Raw genomic sequence first — 17,107 nt, 5'->3', positions numbered from 1 at the left:
TGGACAATTGCTGTGGGGATATGGCCTGTGCCTGGCTGCTTGCCACTAAAGTAGGCTGGTGGTGGGATTGGCCATTCTCTAAATTATGCTTAAGGACTCAAAATCTGTGGGAAGCCTCCATACAGGTTTCCATAATGACTGCACTAATTTAGATTCCTACCAATGGTGTGCAAGCATTCCATTTTCTCCACACTTTGCCAACACTTGTTATGTTTTATCTTTTTGATGTTATCCATACTAACTAGAGTCAGGTAATATTTATTGGGACACTATTCACACTTGCTAAGATATGGAATCAATCCAAGTGTACACCAACTGATGAATGGATGAAGAAAATGTGCTACTAATTCACAGTGAGCTACGATTCAGGCCTAAAAAGAATGATATTCTGTCATTTGCAACAACACGGGTAGAAATGGAGGATGTTAGGTTAAGAGAAACAAGACAGGCACAGAAATAACAAGTACTACATAATTTCATTCATGTGTGGAATCTGAAAATATTTACCTCATATAAACAGAATAGAATAGTAGTTACCACAGGCCAGAGATCATAGGGAGAGGAAGGGATGGGGAAAGGTTGATGGATGGGTACTAAGTCATAGATGAGAGCAAGGTGTTCTGGTGTGCTGTTGCACAGTAGGGTGATGATGGAAAGCAATTACATACTATGTATCTCGAAAGCCTGGAAGACAGGGTTTTTAATAATTTCACTATAAGTAAGTGATAAATGTTTGAGAAGACAGATATATTTAGCATGACTTAAATGTTATACAAAATATACATACATCAAAACACTGCACAGTTCTTACGTTTTTGTGTATCAGTTAAAAATAAGTTAATACAAATTTTAAAAATTATGCAAATTTGGAAGGAAATATATAACTGAATTTATTATAATAAAAGTACTTTTCTCCTAAAATAAGGAACTTGAACTTTGCTGTTAAAAAAGTTGATCAATGACCGAATACACTTTCTTCTCAGCAGCACATGGATCCTTCTCTAATATAGACCATGTTCTATAAGCTATCACATATGTTGGCATGCAACTGTAATATTTCTTTAATATATTTTTAACATCTGTAGAGTTATTTTGACAGCTCTCTTTCCATTGATGATAAGTTTTGTGTTCTTGCTTTTTTCTTGATTAGACTTGTTTGATTTTTATCAACTTTTAGTTGTATTATTTCTTCTCTATTTCATATATTTCTGCTCCTACTCTTATTTTCTCCTTCCTACTACCTAATTTGAAAATAATTTGTTAATCTAGCTTCTTTCTGATACAAGTGCTTTGTTATATTTATCTGACTATTGTTTCTCCCAGAGATCCTGATATTATGAGATTTTATTATCATTTAATTCAGAGCACTTTTCTTTTGCTTTCTTCTCTGACCTGTGAGATATTTATGAGTGTGCCATTTAACTTAGAAGTAGTTGGCATGTGGGGGTGGGGTTCTATATATCTTAAGGTGATTGATTTTCTAATGTAATAAATCATGCAGGAAACACAGCATGATTTCAAATTTTAAAAAAAGTAATGGAAATGCTTTTTATATTGATTGTATTGGTTACATACGTGTCAAAACATCAAAACTTATCAAATTGCGTATTTCAAATATGTGCATTTTATTGTACTTCAATTTTACCTCAAAACTATGGGATAAAGTTGATTAGAGTAAAAAAAAAATCTCAACCTTCTCATTAAAGTTTAAGATAAAGTTTCAGATGCAAAAAGCTATTTATAGAACAATTAAAATGCATTTTAAGTAACTAAAGTCAATTGAGATATCTAAAGAATATTTCAAAGCATTATATAACCCAGAATTGAAAGATCTATTAAAACTCTTTGTTATACGCATCTCAGCAAGGTTAATACTTAAAAATTTGTAATGATAGAATATAATTCTTATCTGTAGTATTATATAATACCATAGGTGTTATGTTTTCATTTATAAATTATTTTTCATCAAATGGAACCAGTTGGGTGTTTCTGAGAAAATGAAAGTCCATAGAAAGGTAAGGTCTGACTTTCCTGTTAAGAAAAGTTTGATTGGGCTGGAATTGTGGCTCAGCGGTAGAGTGCTCGTCTAGCATGTGCGAGACCCTGGGTTTGATCCTCAGCACCACATAAAAATTTAAAAAATAAAGATAAAAAAAGGAAAAGAAAGGTTTGAGGGGCTGGCTCAGTGGTAGAGCTCAAGACTTGTGTGTGTGAGGCACTAGGTTTGATCCTCAGCACCACATAAAAATAAATAAAGGTATTATGTTCATCTACAACTGAAGAAGAAGAAGAAGAAGAAGAAGAGGAGGAGGAGGAGGAGGAGGAGGAGGAGGAGGAGGAGGAGGAGAAGTTTGAACTGAAACACAACCATAGAAATTAGGAAGAAATAAGCAACAAATACTATATTTTGGTCCATTAAGCTTACTTTGCTGATAACCTTCACCTTTTACACATCATTGCTTATTGGGAAGAGTGGGAGTAGGTTATGTGTAATTGAAAGTGCTTTTACAAGGATATAATAAAAGACTCATCTGCTATTCCCATGGTCTTTTTTAAAACACAACTGTTGGGATTTGTCATTTCTTGGGTTGTGTATCACAATGACCATCTTGTACAAGTCTCCCAAAGGAGGTGATTCAGTGGTGCTTCTCTGTAGGTTTCTTTTCCAAATGAATGGGAAAACCTAGAGATCTTTGAATGTTGTGGCTGTCAGGGGAGTTGTTCTTGCCCTTACCACTTAGAAGAGTATACTTATAAACAGGAAGGAGAAAACTATTGTCTTCCTAAACCATATTCCTGGAAACACTCAGAGTCTACCAGATGGCAATTACAGAACTAAATTCCATTTCTGGAGCATTTATTGTTACAATTTGTTTGGATTTGAGTGTTAACATACTATTCTCATATTCTTTTCAATTTATCAAATATTAGTTCCCTAATTTAAGAAAAAAAATTTTGGCATTTTCTCTGTTACACATGTAATGTGTAGTGTTAGGGGAAAGAAAGGATAGTTATTCTTGCATCAAGGATCTTGCAAATCATGTTTGTGTGGGAGAAGATGTTGGCTTTTCCCCAACATTTACTAAAATGAGTGTTTTCTATGTGCCAGTCACGGTTTAGAGTGCTACATGTGTAGGAACTCTTTTAATCATTAAAAGTCCTACGAAATAGATCTTACACACACACACACACACATACACACACACGTGTGTGTGTATGTGTATGTTTATATATATAAATAATCATTTTACAGATGAAGAAGCTGAGGTACAAGAAGTTTGGAAACTTGTTTCATCTTAGTAATGGGTAAAGTTAAGCCACAAACTTAGACAAATAACCATTATAACCAAAATAACTCATCATCACTAAGAATTAAGGCAGCAAGATGATAAATGGGACAATCAACTTGGGTTGGGACAGTTAAGGAAGTCTTCATGATATAAAACCAAAACCAGTTCCAAGCAAATGTTGTCATCAGTACTATCTTATCAGGGAGAGCACAGAACAGCTCAGAGAAGCATGCAGGAGAGACACCTACGTGTTTTATCCATTGTGTCCTAAGTTTATGGCTATGAAGTCATTCTGACTGCTCCCACTGGGAACAGCTAACACACATCTTTTGTCACATACATTTTTTTTTTTTTTTTTTACAATTTGGGAAATGTTAGTTCAGGCGAACTCAGCCTAATTTTGAGCCATCAAAATTTGCAGAGACTACCCTGGAGTCCTTTGTTTCTGTCTATGGCCACAGAGGCTCTGGTGAAGAAGTTACAAGGGGAAGAGTTACTGAAAACTTTGATGTATAGGATTTGTAGGATTTGAGTGGAATTCATGAAAGCTTGGTAGTTTATCAAATTTTGCTTCTTTTAGTAAACCTTCTCTCCTGCCAGAATCGGATTTTTATGACCAGAGTGGGAGTATTTACTTTACAATCAGAAGAGAGAGTCCTTATTTGCCCTGCTCTTTTATGAACATTCTTAGTACCCTAGGAATACTATCTTCTTTCTTTAATCATTTTTGACAGTATTTTGTCTATAACATAGGATTATTTTCTGACCAACTTGGCTACCTATAAATATAATCATGCCCAATGTTTGCTAATAGGTTCTGTGTTTTTATTTGCATAAAACTGATACAATCATACAGGAAGATACATCCCAACTCCCACTGTATAGGATATTTTTTTTCTTTAAATTACATTTGTTAAGTACTTTAGGTTTCTGTCACTGTGGTAAAATACCTGAGGAAATTGATTTGTAGAGGAAAGATTTATTTGGCTTACAGTTTTGAAGGTTTCAGTCCATGCTGGTTTCAACCATTCAGTTGGTTGGCTTCATTGCTTTTGGGCCTGTGGAGAGGCAGCGAATCATGGCAGGAGTGCATGGCGAAGGAAGCAGCTCACCTCATGGCACCCAGGAGGTGAAAGAAGGAAATAAGAAGGGGCTAGAGTCCAACATTCTGTTCAAGGGCACAAACCCAAATGATCTAACTTCATTCCACTAGACCCCACCTCTTAAAGATTCTGTCACTTACCAATGGTGACAAGCTGAGGACCACATTTTTTAACACATGGATCTTTGGGGGGCATTCCAGATCCAAACTGTAATAATCCCATTTTCTGCTAGAAACTGTGCTGTCTTGTGCTGACTTATGCTGTTTAATTTTGATCTCACAGTACCCCAGGATGAAGGTGTTACTATCATTTTATACATGAGGAGATGGGGTCAATTATATGCTTAGGGTTTAATGGCAAGTGATAATGAGGAATTTGAAATTCTCATGTGACCGCAAAGCCCACACTTTTAAAAACTCTACCCCATTGCTTCCCTAAAAGGGAAAACAAAGTACTGGAGATTAAATCATCACTTGCAATACTAGAATTTGAAGCAGTACAGGCAATTAAATTAATAATATATTGTTGCTTAGATAACTAAGACAAGGCAAGCATGCATTTTCAAACCATATCAACTGAAACATAAAATCTTTCTAGCTTAATCAAAAACAAAAAGCCTGTCATAGACTGTTTTATAGCTAAAAGCTTCTTATTTGTTCATTACTCAAATACTTGACAGTCTGTTGCATTTCCAAGGAGGTAGGAGATGGTCATCTCCCATCTCCAACAGGATGTGGCTCTGCTTTGTGTTTAGCTGGAGGACAGACAATAAGCTGTAACTGAGAATATGTTTGGAAATGTGTGAGTGAAGTGAATGGAGTGCATCCTGGGAGACACCAGCCCTGTAAAGTCCAGCAAATCTTCAGGATCTGATTGATGTAGAGGACCAGCAAGAATGAAGGTTTTGGTGGCAGAGAAACAAGTGAGGTGACTGATTTCTATTTTTTTATTATAATTTTACACTTTTATCCAGAGGACTAAATAGAAAAGCAGGCTGTAGCTGGGGCAGAACCTGCCTTGAACAACCAATTGAAGAAATCATCTTTTGACCCAACCTTGCAAATAAAGACAGAAATTAACCAATCTGTCAACAACTCTAAAAATGAATGTGACTTCTTAATGTGAAATCACCAGCACTTATTTACTACACTCCCCATTAATTGTCCCCATTCTCACCCATGTGTGAGTGATTGTCATTTTTTTTTTGAAATTTAAAAGAAATTTTATCTATTGAAAGTCTGTCATGCACCAGAGAGTGTTTGATGTTTTTTTGTATATAATCTCTTTTAAGTGACACAACAGTTCCATAAAAGATATTATTAGCTGGAAATAATTTTTTAGTGGCTTTGGTAAGTTCCCTCAAGTCACAGAATAAGTTAGTGACAGAACCAGATTTGGGACCCGCTTTTGTCTTGGAAGCTTATCTGCTTTCTGTTATGTTGAATGCTAGGAAGAAGCTCTGGCTACATTTGAACCTGTGCAGTTTCACAAATTCTTTAAAAAGCACTTCCTGGTAATGCCAATTTTTGAAAAAAGTCCTGATGTTCTTTTTATAGCCCAATGTCCAGCACAACAACTAGACATAGTGGATCCTCAATATTTGTTCAATTGAAATCTACCTTCGAGTTGATTCTGCCAACTTGACATAGCAGCTGTTTCCCGTTAGTATTTGAAGGTCATGTCTGACCTTTTCTTGCAATACCACTGGGATCTCTCTTTTGATTTCAAAGTTATGGTATAGAACATCCACGAATGAAAAGGTGGCTTTGCATTCAGACATGGGAAGGCATCCAGGAATCAGTGGGATTCTGAATACAAATCTCAATAAAATGAATATGAGAGAATATATAGGATGTTTGTCTTTCCGTCTTCTATTTCAAGATAGATTTAGGATACTCAGCGGTCCTGCCTGAATTGTTTTAGTGTTTTTGGTGGCCTCTAACTCTGAAATGTGAGACTGTATTTTTCAAAAATAATTTTTTGAGTCTTATATGTTTTCCTATCTATTTCCAATCATGTATGACTTTGAGAAACATGAATCAGAAAAATATCCGGACTCCAGAGAAATGTAGAGTTGAAGGGTGGCCCATTTCCTAACTTGGCTCTAACTGCCAAGTGATGTCTTCATTGACATCAGTTCCCCAGAGGAATGAGTCACATAGACTATGTCTACATATGTGTTCTTTCCTTGAATATTTCCAACTGATGGTCTGATAACATGTTATCTAGTGAGAATTAGTATATTTAATATTGTGATACTTTATGAAATCATCTTTATTTTTAATTGTTCATCTAGACATGCCAATGGGTATTGAGGCTGCATTTTGAGCAAAACTCACAATTTTTTCAAACCTTACATGTGTACACAAAATGACACGATTTTAAGGATTTGCTTAAAAGAACAAAGCATGAGAAATACAGTGAGATACAAGCTCATAACCAAATCCAAATCAGTAAGCACATCTGATTCAATATGAGAAAAGATTACAAAACAAGTCTGCAATTTGTAGAAGGCAGTATATGAAGACCAGGGATACAGGATGCACGCCAAGGCTCTTTGTGGGAAACCATAAGCAGGGAGACACAGAGCTGGTTTCTACTTAGCCTAGCAGGGAGGTATGGATAGGCCAGAGTTTGGTGAGTCAGGTCTCACTATTCATTGTTGCTCTTAAGTGAGGAAAAGCAGGCTCTGACTCTCAGGCCTGGCAGTGACGTATACTCTTTCTTACTTTGATCGTGACTTTGCCTTTAACTGACTAAAAATAGCCCTTTGAATCTTTTCTTCTCAAGCAATGACAGAATTAAACTTGGTAAGTCAACGATTGATGATCCATGGGCTAGGAGAATGAGGCTGTAAAGATAAAAATCCATGGATGATCCAATAGCATGTCTCAACCAGTCATGGGACTCCTATTGAGGTATCACAAGAAAGCCAGGAGCAGGAAATAAAAGAGTTTTTATACTCCTGTTCTTTTCTTTTCTTTTCTCCTTCCTTCCTTCTTTCTTTCCTTTCTCCCTCCCTCTCTTTCTTTCTTTCCTTTTTTCTTTCTTTCTTTCCCAACAAATGCAGAACTCAAGAAATCTCCACACAGTCAATGAAAGAGACAGACGCATATAGTTTATATATCCTGTCTCACCTTTAGATTTTTATGGTACTGGTAGATACCTCATAGGCTTCACCATTGGATGTTGGCAGTTTTGTCTGTGAGCTTTTCTCTAGGACCAATTGTAACAGAAACAATTTTGCTCTAAATACTGAGAACTACCAAGAAAACTCATTATCTTATGTATTTAAATAATGAAATACTTAAATTTAAATAAAGTCTGCTTCCCTAATTCAAGATAGAGGTTCCATTAGAGAAAACAATGCCTTCTTTCCTATCTCTACTTTCTTGTGCCCAATAACTGCTTTCCTTGATTTGATCTGAAACACATTAAAATTAAATCGACTATGTGAAAATGCTCTCTGCATTACTGAACCAAAGTAAGTGTGGCCTGGAAGCAGGAATCCATCCAGAATATTCTCCTTTGGAGCCTCACCAAGCTGAGAGCTTCAAAATATTAAAGAGAGGAACACATGTCAGTTTGTAGTTACTACAGAAAACAAAAGTTTCCATAACTTCCCTTCTTATCCATATCAGTAATTGCAACTTATCATTCACCCATTTCATAAGATTTTCACACTTTCTTCAGCACCATCTGACAATTTCTCTTCCTTTAATGAAAATGTAACCAACTTTTCAAATTTCCTCCCAAACTTTAACTCCGAAAGCCTCTTTCTTTCTATAGGGACTTATTACAGGCCGGTCAAGCTTCTAACATTTCATTTGTATATTAAAAGAAAGAAGGAAAAACAAAACCAGTTGCACTTGGGAAATGAGAGTTGCTGTCCTTCTTTGAATTTGAGAAACAGCGTGATCATGGCAGAAATGATCATTCTCCCACTACCACACAGTTCAAGGGTAAAAATGAAAGGGATGTTGAGAGTTTTCAACTAACCTCAGTTATGATAGGACTTCTAAAGAAAAAAGTTCAACGCACAGAGTTTATAAGAGTAGAAAAGAATGCTGTAACTATTGGCTTTTTGTAGTCAAGTCTATACAGAGGAAAACAGTGACAAAATTCCAACGTGCCTCTCCTTGCTACGCTCCATAATTAACTACAATGACATGCCAGGAAGGTAAAGTTTGTCATGAGACTGAAATGATTTCTTTGCTCAAATAATATTAATTTCAGCTAAACACTTGGTTAGTTGTTCACACGACATTAAAGAAAAAGAAAAAATCCAGTTACTATTAACACCAATGAAATACTTGCTAACCATAGACCAAAGGTACTTTGGTTCTGTAGCCATAACAGACAAATGTGTGGTAAGGGAGCCAGGAATTCCCTGATGGTTAGATGACAGGGTCACAGAAGGTTTTTGAGACCTGCTATGTCTCCTGTGAGGCTGACGGCACCACCACATTCCATAACAAGAGTCACATAAACACAAGCTTATCAGCTGGTTGGTTAAAACAGTGTGGAAACTTGTTGAGTTGAAAAGTAGCTTCAGGCTTGCTGAAGGGTCTCATTAGTCTGAGGAAACAATGCTTGGTGCCATAGATTAAAACTATGGTCTCAAGCAGAATGCATGTGAAGTTTCCAAAAATGTTTCCTCTAAGACTTTATTCAGTTTTGGTTTGTGACCTTAGCTGGAAAGCATAAAGATGGACATGGGCAGGCAGTTTAAGTTGGGCAGTTTTCAGAAGATGAAAGATGTTTAAAGTTAAGGCCTTTATCTGCAAACAATAGTATATTAATAAACTCTATATCATATTTACAAATGCATTCTCATGTATTAAAACTAACAATATTCTGTTCACAGTGCCATTGTTTATACAGGTAGCAATCCCATAATACTCATGTATTTTGGCATGGGAATCAGTAGCGCTTGGTATTTACAGAAAATGTACATGTATGAATATAAACAGGTCACTGAATCCATAAAAGACAGATTGGCTAACGGTGCAAAGGAATGAACTGTACAGCACCTTCCCCCAGATCAGATAGGAAACGCGGTTTCTTAAATTGAGAAGATGCCAAATTTCTGACCCAAAGTGGCATAAAGTCAGTAACAAAACAATGAACCCCTGTTCAAGTTTGGGTACACTGAGTAATCTTAGTCCAAAGTTTTAGATCCCTTGTCTAGTGCATAAAATATAAAAGTTAAAAAGATTTATTATTATTCTTATAATAATAATTATTATTAAAATAGAAGGTACTTTCTTTCACGCTCTTATTTGTGCTCTTGCACTTAAGACCAATATCCTTGGAGTTCCAAATATGCTGGTGTTTTTGTCCTGCAGATGGCAAACCCTAAGATACTCGGGTCTCAGGAGCTGCTGGTCACAGTGCGACCCAGGGCCAGTGGGGAACGTGGCAGAGGCACGGCTTCCTCCCAGTCTTCTCCTTGGGGGACGACTGCCCCTGGAATCCGCTCCCACTTTCTTGAATGGAGTTGCTTCTTTTCGGCAGCTAATGCTAGGTGAAAAATGGCTTCTGTACACTTGGAAAAAGGAGGGAGGCAGGCAGTGGGAGCAAAGAGGCAATCAAGGGAGCCCCGAGGCCACCCAGGTTAGGGACGCAGGATCGCGCTCCCAGGCGCGCTGCAGGTCGTCCTCAGCGGCGCAGGACCAGGGCAGGCGGCACTAGGGCGTGTCGCCCTCCGCCACAGTCTGCTCCTCCTTCTCAGTCCCCGGGCCCGCGTGGTCTGTGCTGCCCCTGCGTCTGTGCTGCTTGGACAACAAGCTCTTCCACTGGGCCTTGTTGTGTGCGAGGTGGCTTAGCATGTTCTCCGACAGGGAGCTGTTTTCTGTGAAGCGCGCCCACTCCCGGAACAGTGGCTCCACGATGTAGGTCATGAAACCTGCAACAGGCAAGGCCAACCCGTCACATCCTTCATAAGCACGACCCGGGGAACCGCGGGTGCCGCCCGGCCCGGGACTAGCACCAGGCAATGAGATATGGTCACCACCCTCAGCATAGGAGCAGGAGATGCGTTTCCTTGGGCTGTGGCTTAATCTCTTTGTGCTTCAGTTTCCTGGTGTGAAAAGAACCTGAGTACCAACCAAAGTTACCACAATTCAATTCAGTGACAACACGTGGAGAGTGCTTAAATGCTCACAGCACAAAGTAGACACTAAACTCAATAAACATTGGCTGTTCTTACTTACAGAGGGAGAAAGACAAGTGCTGGGAGGGAGGAAAGGCCTGAGGCCATCAGGAAGGGCTACTGCACTGATGGGATTATTCATATGTTCACCCTATACCATAAGATTTTTTCAAGATTATCATGTTATAGTTTGGTCTTGTTTTCATTGATGTTAAACAACTAAGTTCGGGTAATGAAGTTTTCATTTTCTTTCTTTCTTTTTCTTTTTCTTTTTTTTTTTTCGTACCAGGGATTGAACCCAGAGGGGCTTTACCACTGAGCCACATCCCCAGCACTTTAAATATTTAGAGATTTAGAGACAAGGTCTCCCTGAGTTGCTTAGGGCCTCGCTAAATTGGCCTCGCTAATTGCTTAGCCTCCTGAGCTGCTGGGATTACAGGCGTGCGTCACTGTGCCGGGCTTCATTCACTTTCAATCCAGATTTTTGTCTGCAAAAAGAGCATGGCTTCAACTACTAGAGAAGATTGTTTGATATTAGACTTCTTTATTGCATATCCGTTCTCTTAATGATTGAGGCTTTTGTGTTTTCCCTATTACACATAATTTGTTAAGCAAAGATAACTTTCAGCCCAGGTAGGAATTTTTGGAATCATCACAAACTTGGACTTATTTAGGTTTTGATGTATTTTTTTGAAATGTAAGTGTGGGGAGAAAAGGCAAATATTTTTCAGCATAATAAAAAGTTTCCCACAACGAACTCTGTATGTTTAAAGGCATGTGAAGTACAAGGCTTGATTGGATCATCTTTTTGTTGACCAAACAGCAGAGATTTGACCTTTGAGGATGATAGAAAGATGGGAAAAGGAAGAAACAATGTAAAATATTTTTGTGTATTTCTGCATGATCTCATCTTATGTGAAATGAGATTTAAATATTGTGAAAGCATTTTAGATGACCTGAACCCCAGGAAGAAAGTGAAGCCAGTGGCTTTATGTCTGTGTTTGTCATTTTGCTAAGATTATATAGGGAGACAGCAAATAAGGATTTCCAATTTTATTTGCTATTTTCTTTTTCTCCTTCACAATCTCCTTAATTTCTAATGTCTTTCACTGCAAAAATAATTAAATATTCAATATCTAAAGAGCTAGTTTTCAAAATGATGCTATTCTAAAGTTTGAAGTGTGAGTATCAAATTTACTTAAGTATAACGGGTTACAAATCCAACATTAAAAAAATGAACTCATTTTTTTCCCCTGAAGTTTTCCTGGAATTATATGTTTGCATTTATACTTCTCCAATAATACATATTTCTTACACTAGATAGGAAAGCAATTTTAAAGTCTGAATAGACATCTTGAGTCAGTTTTTCAAAATAAGGGAAGACTTCTGCACTGTGGACTTGAAAGCCAACCCATGAGTGTGTGGTACCAGCCTCTCTTCTCCAGGGATGAAAGGACTTTGTGGCAGCATTATCCTGCCAGAGGGAAGGCAGGGGGGGAAGGGAGAGGTGGAGTGGACATGGATTGAAGGAAAACCTCTTCTCCTTCACCTTTCTGTAGATTTCACTAATTTGATTTAATATTTCTTTTTAAAATGCAGAATTTGGTGGAGAGAGGGGAGAAATGAATACATGGGGAGGGTTACTAAGCCCCGGTGGGGGTCCATTTGGGTCAATATAGATTACTTACCTAGAAATTCTTTTCTAAGCATAACTGAGACCTGCAGTCAGGAAATTCTCATTTTGGATTGGGATAGGGAAAAAAAAGAGTGTGGGGGGGCACATTTTTAGACAGAGGAAAGAGCTGCATTATTTAGGACTTGCTGGAAGATTGTTGTTTTGGTGGGGGCTGGAGCCTACAACACCAACCAATCTTTTATCTATTTGTTTATCTCTGTTTTTCCAGGTTAGACTCATCTACCCTTTTTACACTTTCCAACCCAGAACCAATGAGAGCAAGATGATGTGGAACAGAGAGAGAGAAAGATTTATGATCTGAGAACCACATCATAATCACGATCTTTCTCTTTATCATAGGTGTTCTGGTATACCATCCACGGGATTTCCTTATTCACTCAACCCTACCTGTTTTTAAAAGAGGTATCTATGGTAACCACCTTTTCCTGAGCTAAAAATCAGGACATATGATCTGGCAAAGTAAGTGTGTTCTCATGACAACCACAGGACAGAGTCTCTGAAATCAGGCTGTCTTGCAAATCTAGGCTGTGTGCTTAACAGTGTAAATGTTTTTGTTTGGAGTAAGTGTGTGTGTGTGTGTGTGTGTGTGTGTGTGTGTGTGTGAGAGAGAGAGAGAGAGAGAGAGAGAGAGAGAGAGAGAGAGAGAGAGAACAGTTGCTTGGTAAATTTCTTTAAAACTGGAGTTTAACATAGTGAGTATCAGGCTTAGGAACGGAATTTGCAGAATTGCCATGGCTTAAGTGTCTGCTAGGACAGAACTGGGTTCAGGAACTCTCAGACTACATTTCTGTTGCTAATGCTCCACTGGCCCCAACGATTTTGACTGCCATTTGTCCTGGGCTCTATTTTTTTTTTTATCATTTCTCTCCCATTTTCAGGGAGAGGAATCTGTTTAATTGTGAAAACAATAAAACAATTAAGGGCAATCTGGATAAAGAGGGATCATCCTTAATCTTGTAATCCCAACATGCCTATTTGATTAATTGTATATTCCATTCAAATCTTAATAGCTGTGTTTACTTAGTTCCTATCTCCTGAGGATGACTTCATGACTCTTCTGTGGACTGTGGATTAGATCTGACTCACAGTGATGGTCATTTTAATTTGCTCAGATTTTCTCCGTTTTCAGCAGATCTTTTCAGATGCCCTCTTCCTTCCCAGTGCCACGGTGTTAAGCCTTGAGCTTTACAGAATCCACAGCCCTGTGATTGCATTAAGCTAACTGAGGTCTGTGGAAACAGATAAAAAAAACATAAACTGCTACAAATCAGGGCCAGAGATTACAAGGAAAAGAGTTGAAATTTCATGTTTGGATTCAATGGAAGGGAACTGCAAGGAGAAGAAAGGTTTACTTTAAATGTAGATGGAATTAGTGGGGTATTTTAAGGTGTGACAGAAATTCTTACTGGAGCAAAAATATTTTTTTCACTTAAGTGCCTAAAATTTCTGCCATCTAATTTAATTCATGATCTTATGCATAATACAATTACATAAAGTAATAATTATTTTGTATGCACTGACTGCACTTTAATAGTTTACCATAATGGAAACTAAAAAAAGAGAGTATGGTTTTAAGAGAATGAGACTGAAAATAAGTTTTGAAGTACAGAGTACAGTAAACAGGGATACCAGGCCACAGAGGATCAGGGCTCTAGGGGCCTGGGCCTTTGGAGTGAGGGTTAGGGATGAGGAATAGGGACCCACAGTGGATGGGCCCATAATTCCATTATGCTGATTCACCACCCTTCAAACCCTAAAGAGAGTATAGATTCTAGTTACTTCTATTTGATTTGATTTTGATTTTATTCTAAACCAGAAAGTTAATACTGTAACTGTAGTACTGAGTGAGTTAAGGGTCTATAACAAAGTTAACATCCTATTTTTATAATTGAAAATTATTTAGTAGATCTGTCATGATTAAAGTGTCTTTTGGATGCAGACATTCAGACCTTCAGTGCTGGTCTATAGAACCCTACATGTAGATCTTTTCTTTGTGACTCCTGGCAGAGGCGCCAAACTGCTCATTTCAAAGTGACAAGAAATTCAACTCACCAATCTGTATACTAGGGATTGAATCTTTCTGTTGATTACAAAGAGGACTGATTTCCAGTTCAAATTTCTGTTCAAGGTCACCTAAGAATAAAGAGGAAGAAACACATTGGTAATCTAGAATTTATAAAACACATGTCCATAGTTTTAATGAACTTGTTGGAAGAAGTTATCCTGGGGATTACTGTCGCCTCCCTTGTTATGGTCAGGTACTTGTTAACACAGACTTGCTCTGCCTTGCTCTAGTGACTTGCCTAAAAAGGTAAATTTTAAGGGAGTCAATGACTGTTTATAATGAGATCATTATAAATAGGTGCATTCTGGGACTAGAATACTTTTGAACAGATCTAAATAAACAAGAGAACAGCTAGTTTTCTAACATGAAATAAAGGTTCTAGCCTTAAGTTCAGGTTAAGAAAACAGGATCTCCCCTTCCCCTACTTCCTCACTGTAGTCTGGTTTTACCTGAGACAACTGGGAACAATAAATAGGTAGGAAATGGGTAGAAGGACCAGAAAGATCTCACTTGAGAAGTAGCTCAGTCTGAAGCTACAAAATTAATCAAAAATAAAGTCAGAACACCATTTAGTGTTGACATGGATCCCAGCTCCCTTCCTCACCTCCACATTTTAGTTAATAGTGAGTTTTCAGTCAAGCACAGCACTTCCTCACCCTCATCTCAAGGCATCCAACCTATGTTTTCCCCCTGTCTTAGAACATCTCATTTTCCCCTTTCATTCACTCTTCTCTAACCCTAGTCTGGTCTCTCAATAACTCATTCTTAATTTTTGTTTCTTAGCTAGTTGGCTCCCATGTGTTTCTTCCATGTCAACTATACATGTTTTCCTGGGTGCCCTTTCTAAGATGGTACCCATTCTCTTGTTCTCTACTTTCGCCAAGCGGATAGGGCCCTCCGTGGTTCTCTCATTCTTACCCTCTGTGAGAAGGAGCTGGTCCACAAAGCAGGAGCAGCACCTTCCCCACACCCAGTGCCTTTGTCCATTTCCATTTCCCTCTAGTCTAGTGCCATCCAGTAGGATGTTTTCAGTGATGAAAAGTGTTCTCTGCACTGCCCACTCTGGTAGCTCTTTGAAACATGATCAATATAACTGAGAAACTAAAAATTTAAACTTTGTTACATTTTAATTAAATTTAGTTAGCTGCGTGTGCCTCACGGCTACCATACTGGTAAGTGTAGAGCTGAACCCACCCTTCAGTTCCCAGCCCAAACCCCACTTCATTCAGCACCAAGTCCTCCCCTATGATCTCTATCATTAGGGGTCTTCCAATGAGATCATTTGTTATCTCATTTATTCAATAGGCATTTACAAAGCACTTGTATGCTTCAGGCATTTTACTAATCAGTGTACAAAGAGGAAAGTCTAATAGTCATTCCCCTTTAGGATCTTTGCTGATTAGTATTTTGAGAGTAGAAATCAAACTGGTTGCCACTTCTTCATATTAATCATAATAACATCCCCAGTGGGGCTTTGTTCATAGAAAAACCACATTTTTGCTGAGGATTAGACAAGGCTGGAGCATATGTTTAAAAAAATGCCTTGGGAAACTGGGTTTATGAGGAGATACCAATCCATAGTCAAAACATAACTTTCTTAAGGTATTGAGAATGGGGAGGGAGGTGCATCATGTTTGGAATATCGATCTCTGTTCTGAGAATCTAACACTTTTCTGAATTCATAGAACCTCCTTTGCCTTTCCCTTTCTCTTAAAACTTTGATTTTAAGAGTTTGCCTTTGCGTGACATTACAAATCACTTTGTCCAGGACTGTTGGTAGTCTGTGGAAGCCTACCTGTTGGTAGCAGGATGGGATGAATTGGGACTTAAGTCCAAATCTTAAACTGCAAACTAGAATAGGATCAATCAAAATGATACAAGTCATCCTTATAGAATTAAAAAAAAATAATTCAGTATGGAGGACAGGCTGTTGGGATGAGCAGATAATCTGGTCTTATTCTCAAAACAGGTAGAACTTCTGCCAGAAGCTATTAAGTAAAAAGGACCCAATCTTTCTCTGTTCCTTCCTCTGCCAGGAGACATGCCAGAGAAGTGTATGAAAACTCACCTTGAGTAATCAGTAACAGATGTTCTATTTTTATAATGCTGTACATGCATATATTACTGGGACAAGTTTTTGCAAGAAGATTAGGTTACCATTGATGCCATTACTCCACTTAGTTGACAACTTTGATTCACTGACTCTATGGGATTTAATATCTGCATGAGTGTTGTGGTCCTTGCCTCAAATTGCTCAAAATCTAAATAAGTGGCTGGGCCTGGTAGCACATGCCTGTAATCCCAGCAACTCAGGAGACTGAGGCAGGAGGATCGAAAGTTTGAGGCCAGCCTTGCCCACATAGTAAGACCCTGTCTCAAAACAAAAAAATAAAATAAAATAAAGGACTGGGGATGTAACTCAGTGGGCTCAATCCCCAGTACTGAGTTTAATCCCTGGTATGGCAAATATAAAGCAAAACACAACAAATTTAAATAAAGAGCTAGATAAGCAAAAACAAGATTTAAACCCCAATTGATGCCAGAAGTAGCACAGGATTGAGTCAAAACAAAGTGGGACAGAGAAGAATCTTTTCTCTACACCATTGTTCGATCTCCAAGATGAAGATCCTAGCACTTCTCCCACTGCTATTTCAATAGTTTATATATTACAGAGCAAAGAGAGTACTTATCCTACCTAATACAAAACCTCTTTGCTCCAATTTCATCATATTTCCTTTTGCTTTGCCCTGAGAGGAGATTTTATATCATGGGCAACTAGAACTGAGCTTTTGATTTCTC

At 38.0% G+C, this 17,107-nt stretch overlaps 1 protein-coding gene across 2 annotated transcripts in view; it reads right to left on the bottom strand.

Annotated features, from left to right (window-relative positions):
- Positions 1 to 6,649: 6,649 nt before the first annotated feature.
- Positions 6,650 to 17,107, bottom strand: part of Pde7b (phosphodiesterase 7B) — a 324,523-nt gene continuing 314,065 nt past the window's right edge. For both annotated transcript variants that reach the window (XM_046450024.2, XM_046450033.2), the window contains 2 exons: positions 14,296 to 14,376; positions 6,650 to 10,301 (listed from right to left, as the gene is read on the bottom strand). In XM_046450024.2, the coding sequence (XP_046305980.1) occupies positions 10,084 to 10,301; positions 14,296 to 14,376 (299 nt within the window). In that variant the 3' untranslated portion in view covers positions 6,650 to 10,083. The remainder of the gene's footprint in view (positions 10,302 to 14,295; positions 14,377 to 17,107) is intronic.

This window comes from Marmota monax, unplaced genomic scaffold (genome assembly GCF_021218885.2).
Source record: "Marmota monax isolate L192 unplaced genomic scaffold, Marmota_monax_Labrador192_F-V1.1 WCK01_AAM20220418_F8-fsc00030, whole genome shotgun sequence".
Classification (NCBI taxonomy): Eukaryota; Metazoa; Chordata; class Mammalia; order Rodentia; family Sciuridae; genus Marmota; species Marmota monax.
The sequence above is the reverse complement of the archived record's forward strand: the minus strand, read 5'-3'. Positions and strand labels throughout refer to the sequence as shown.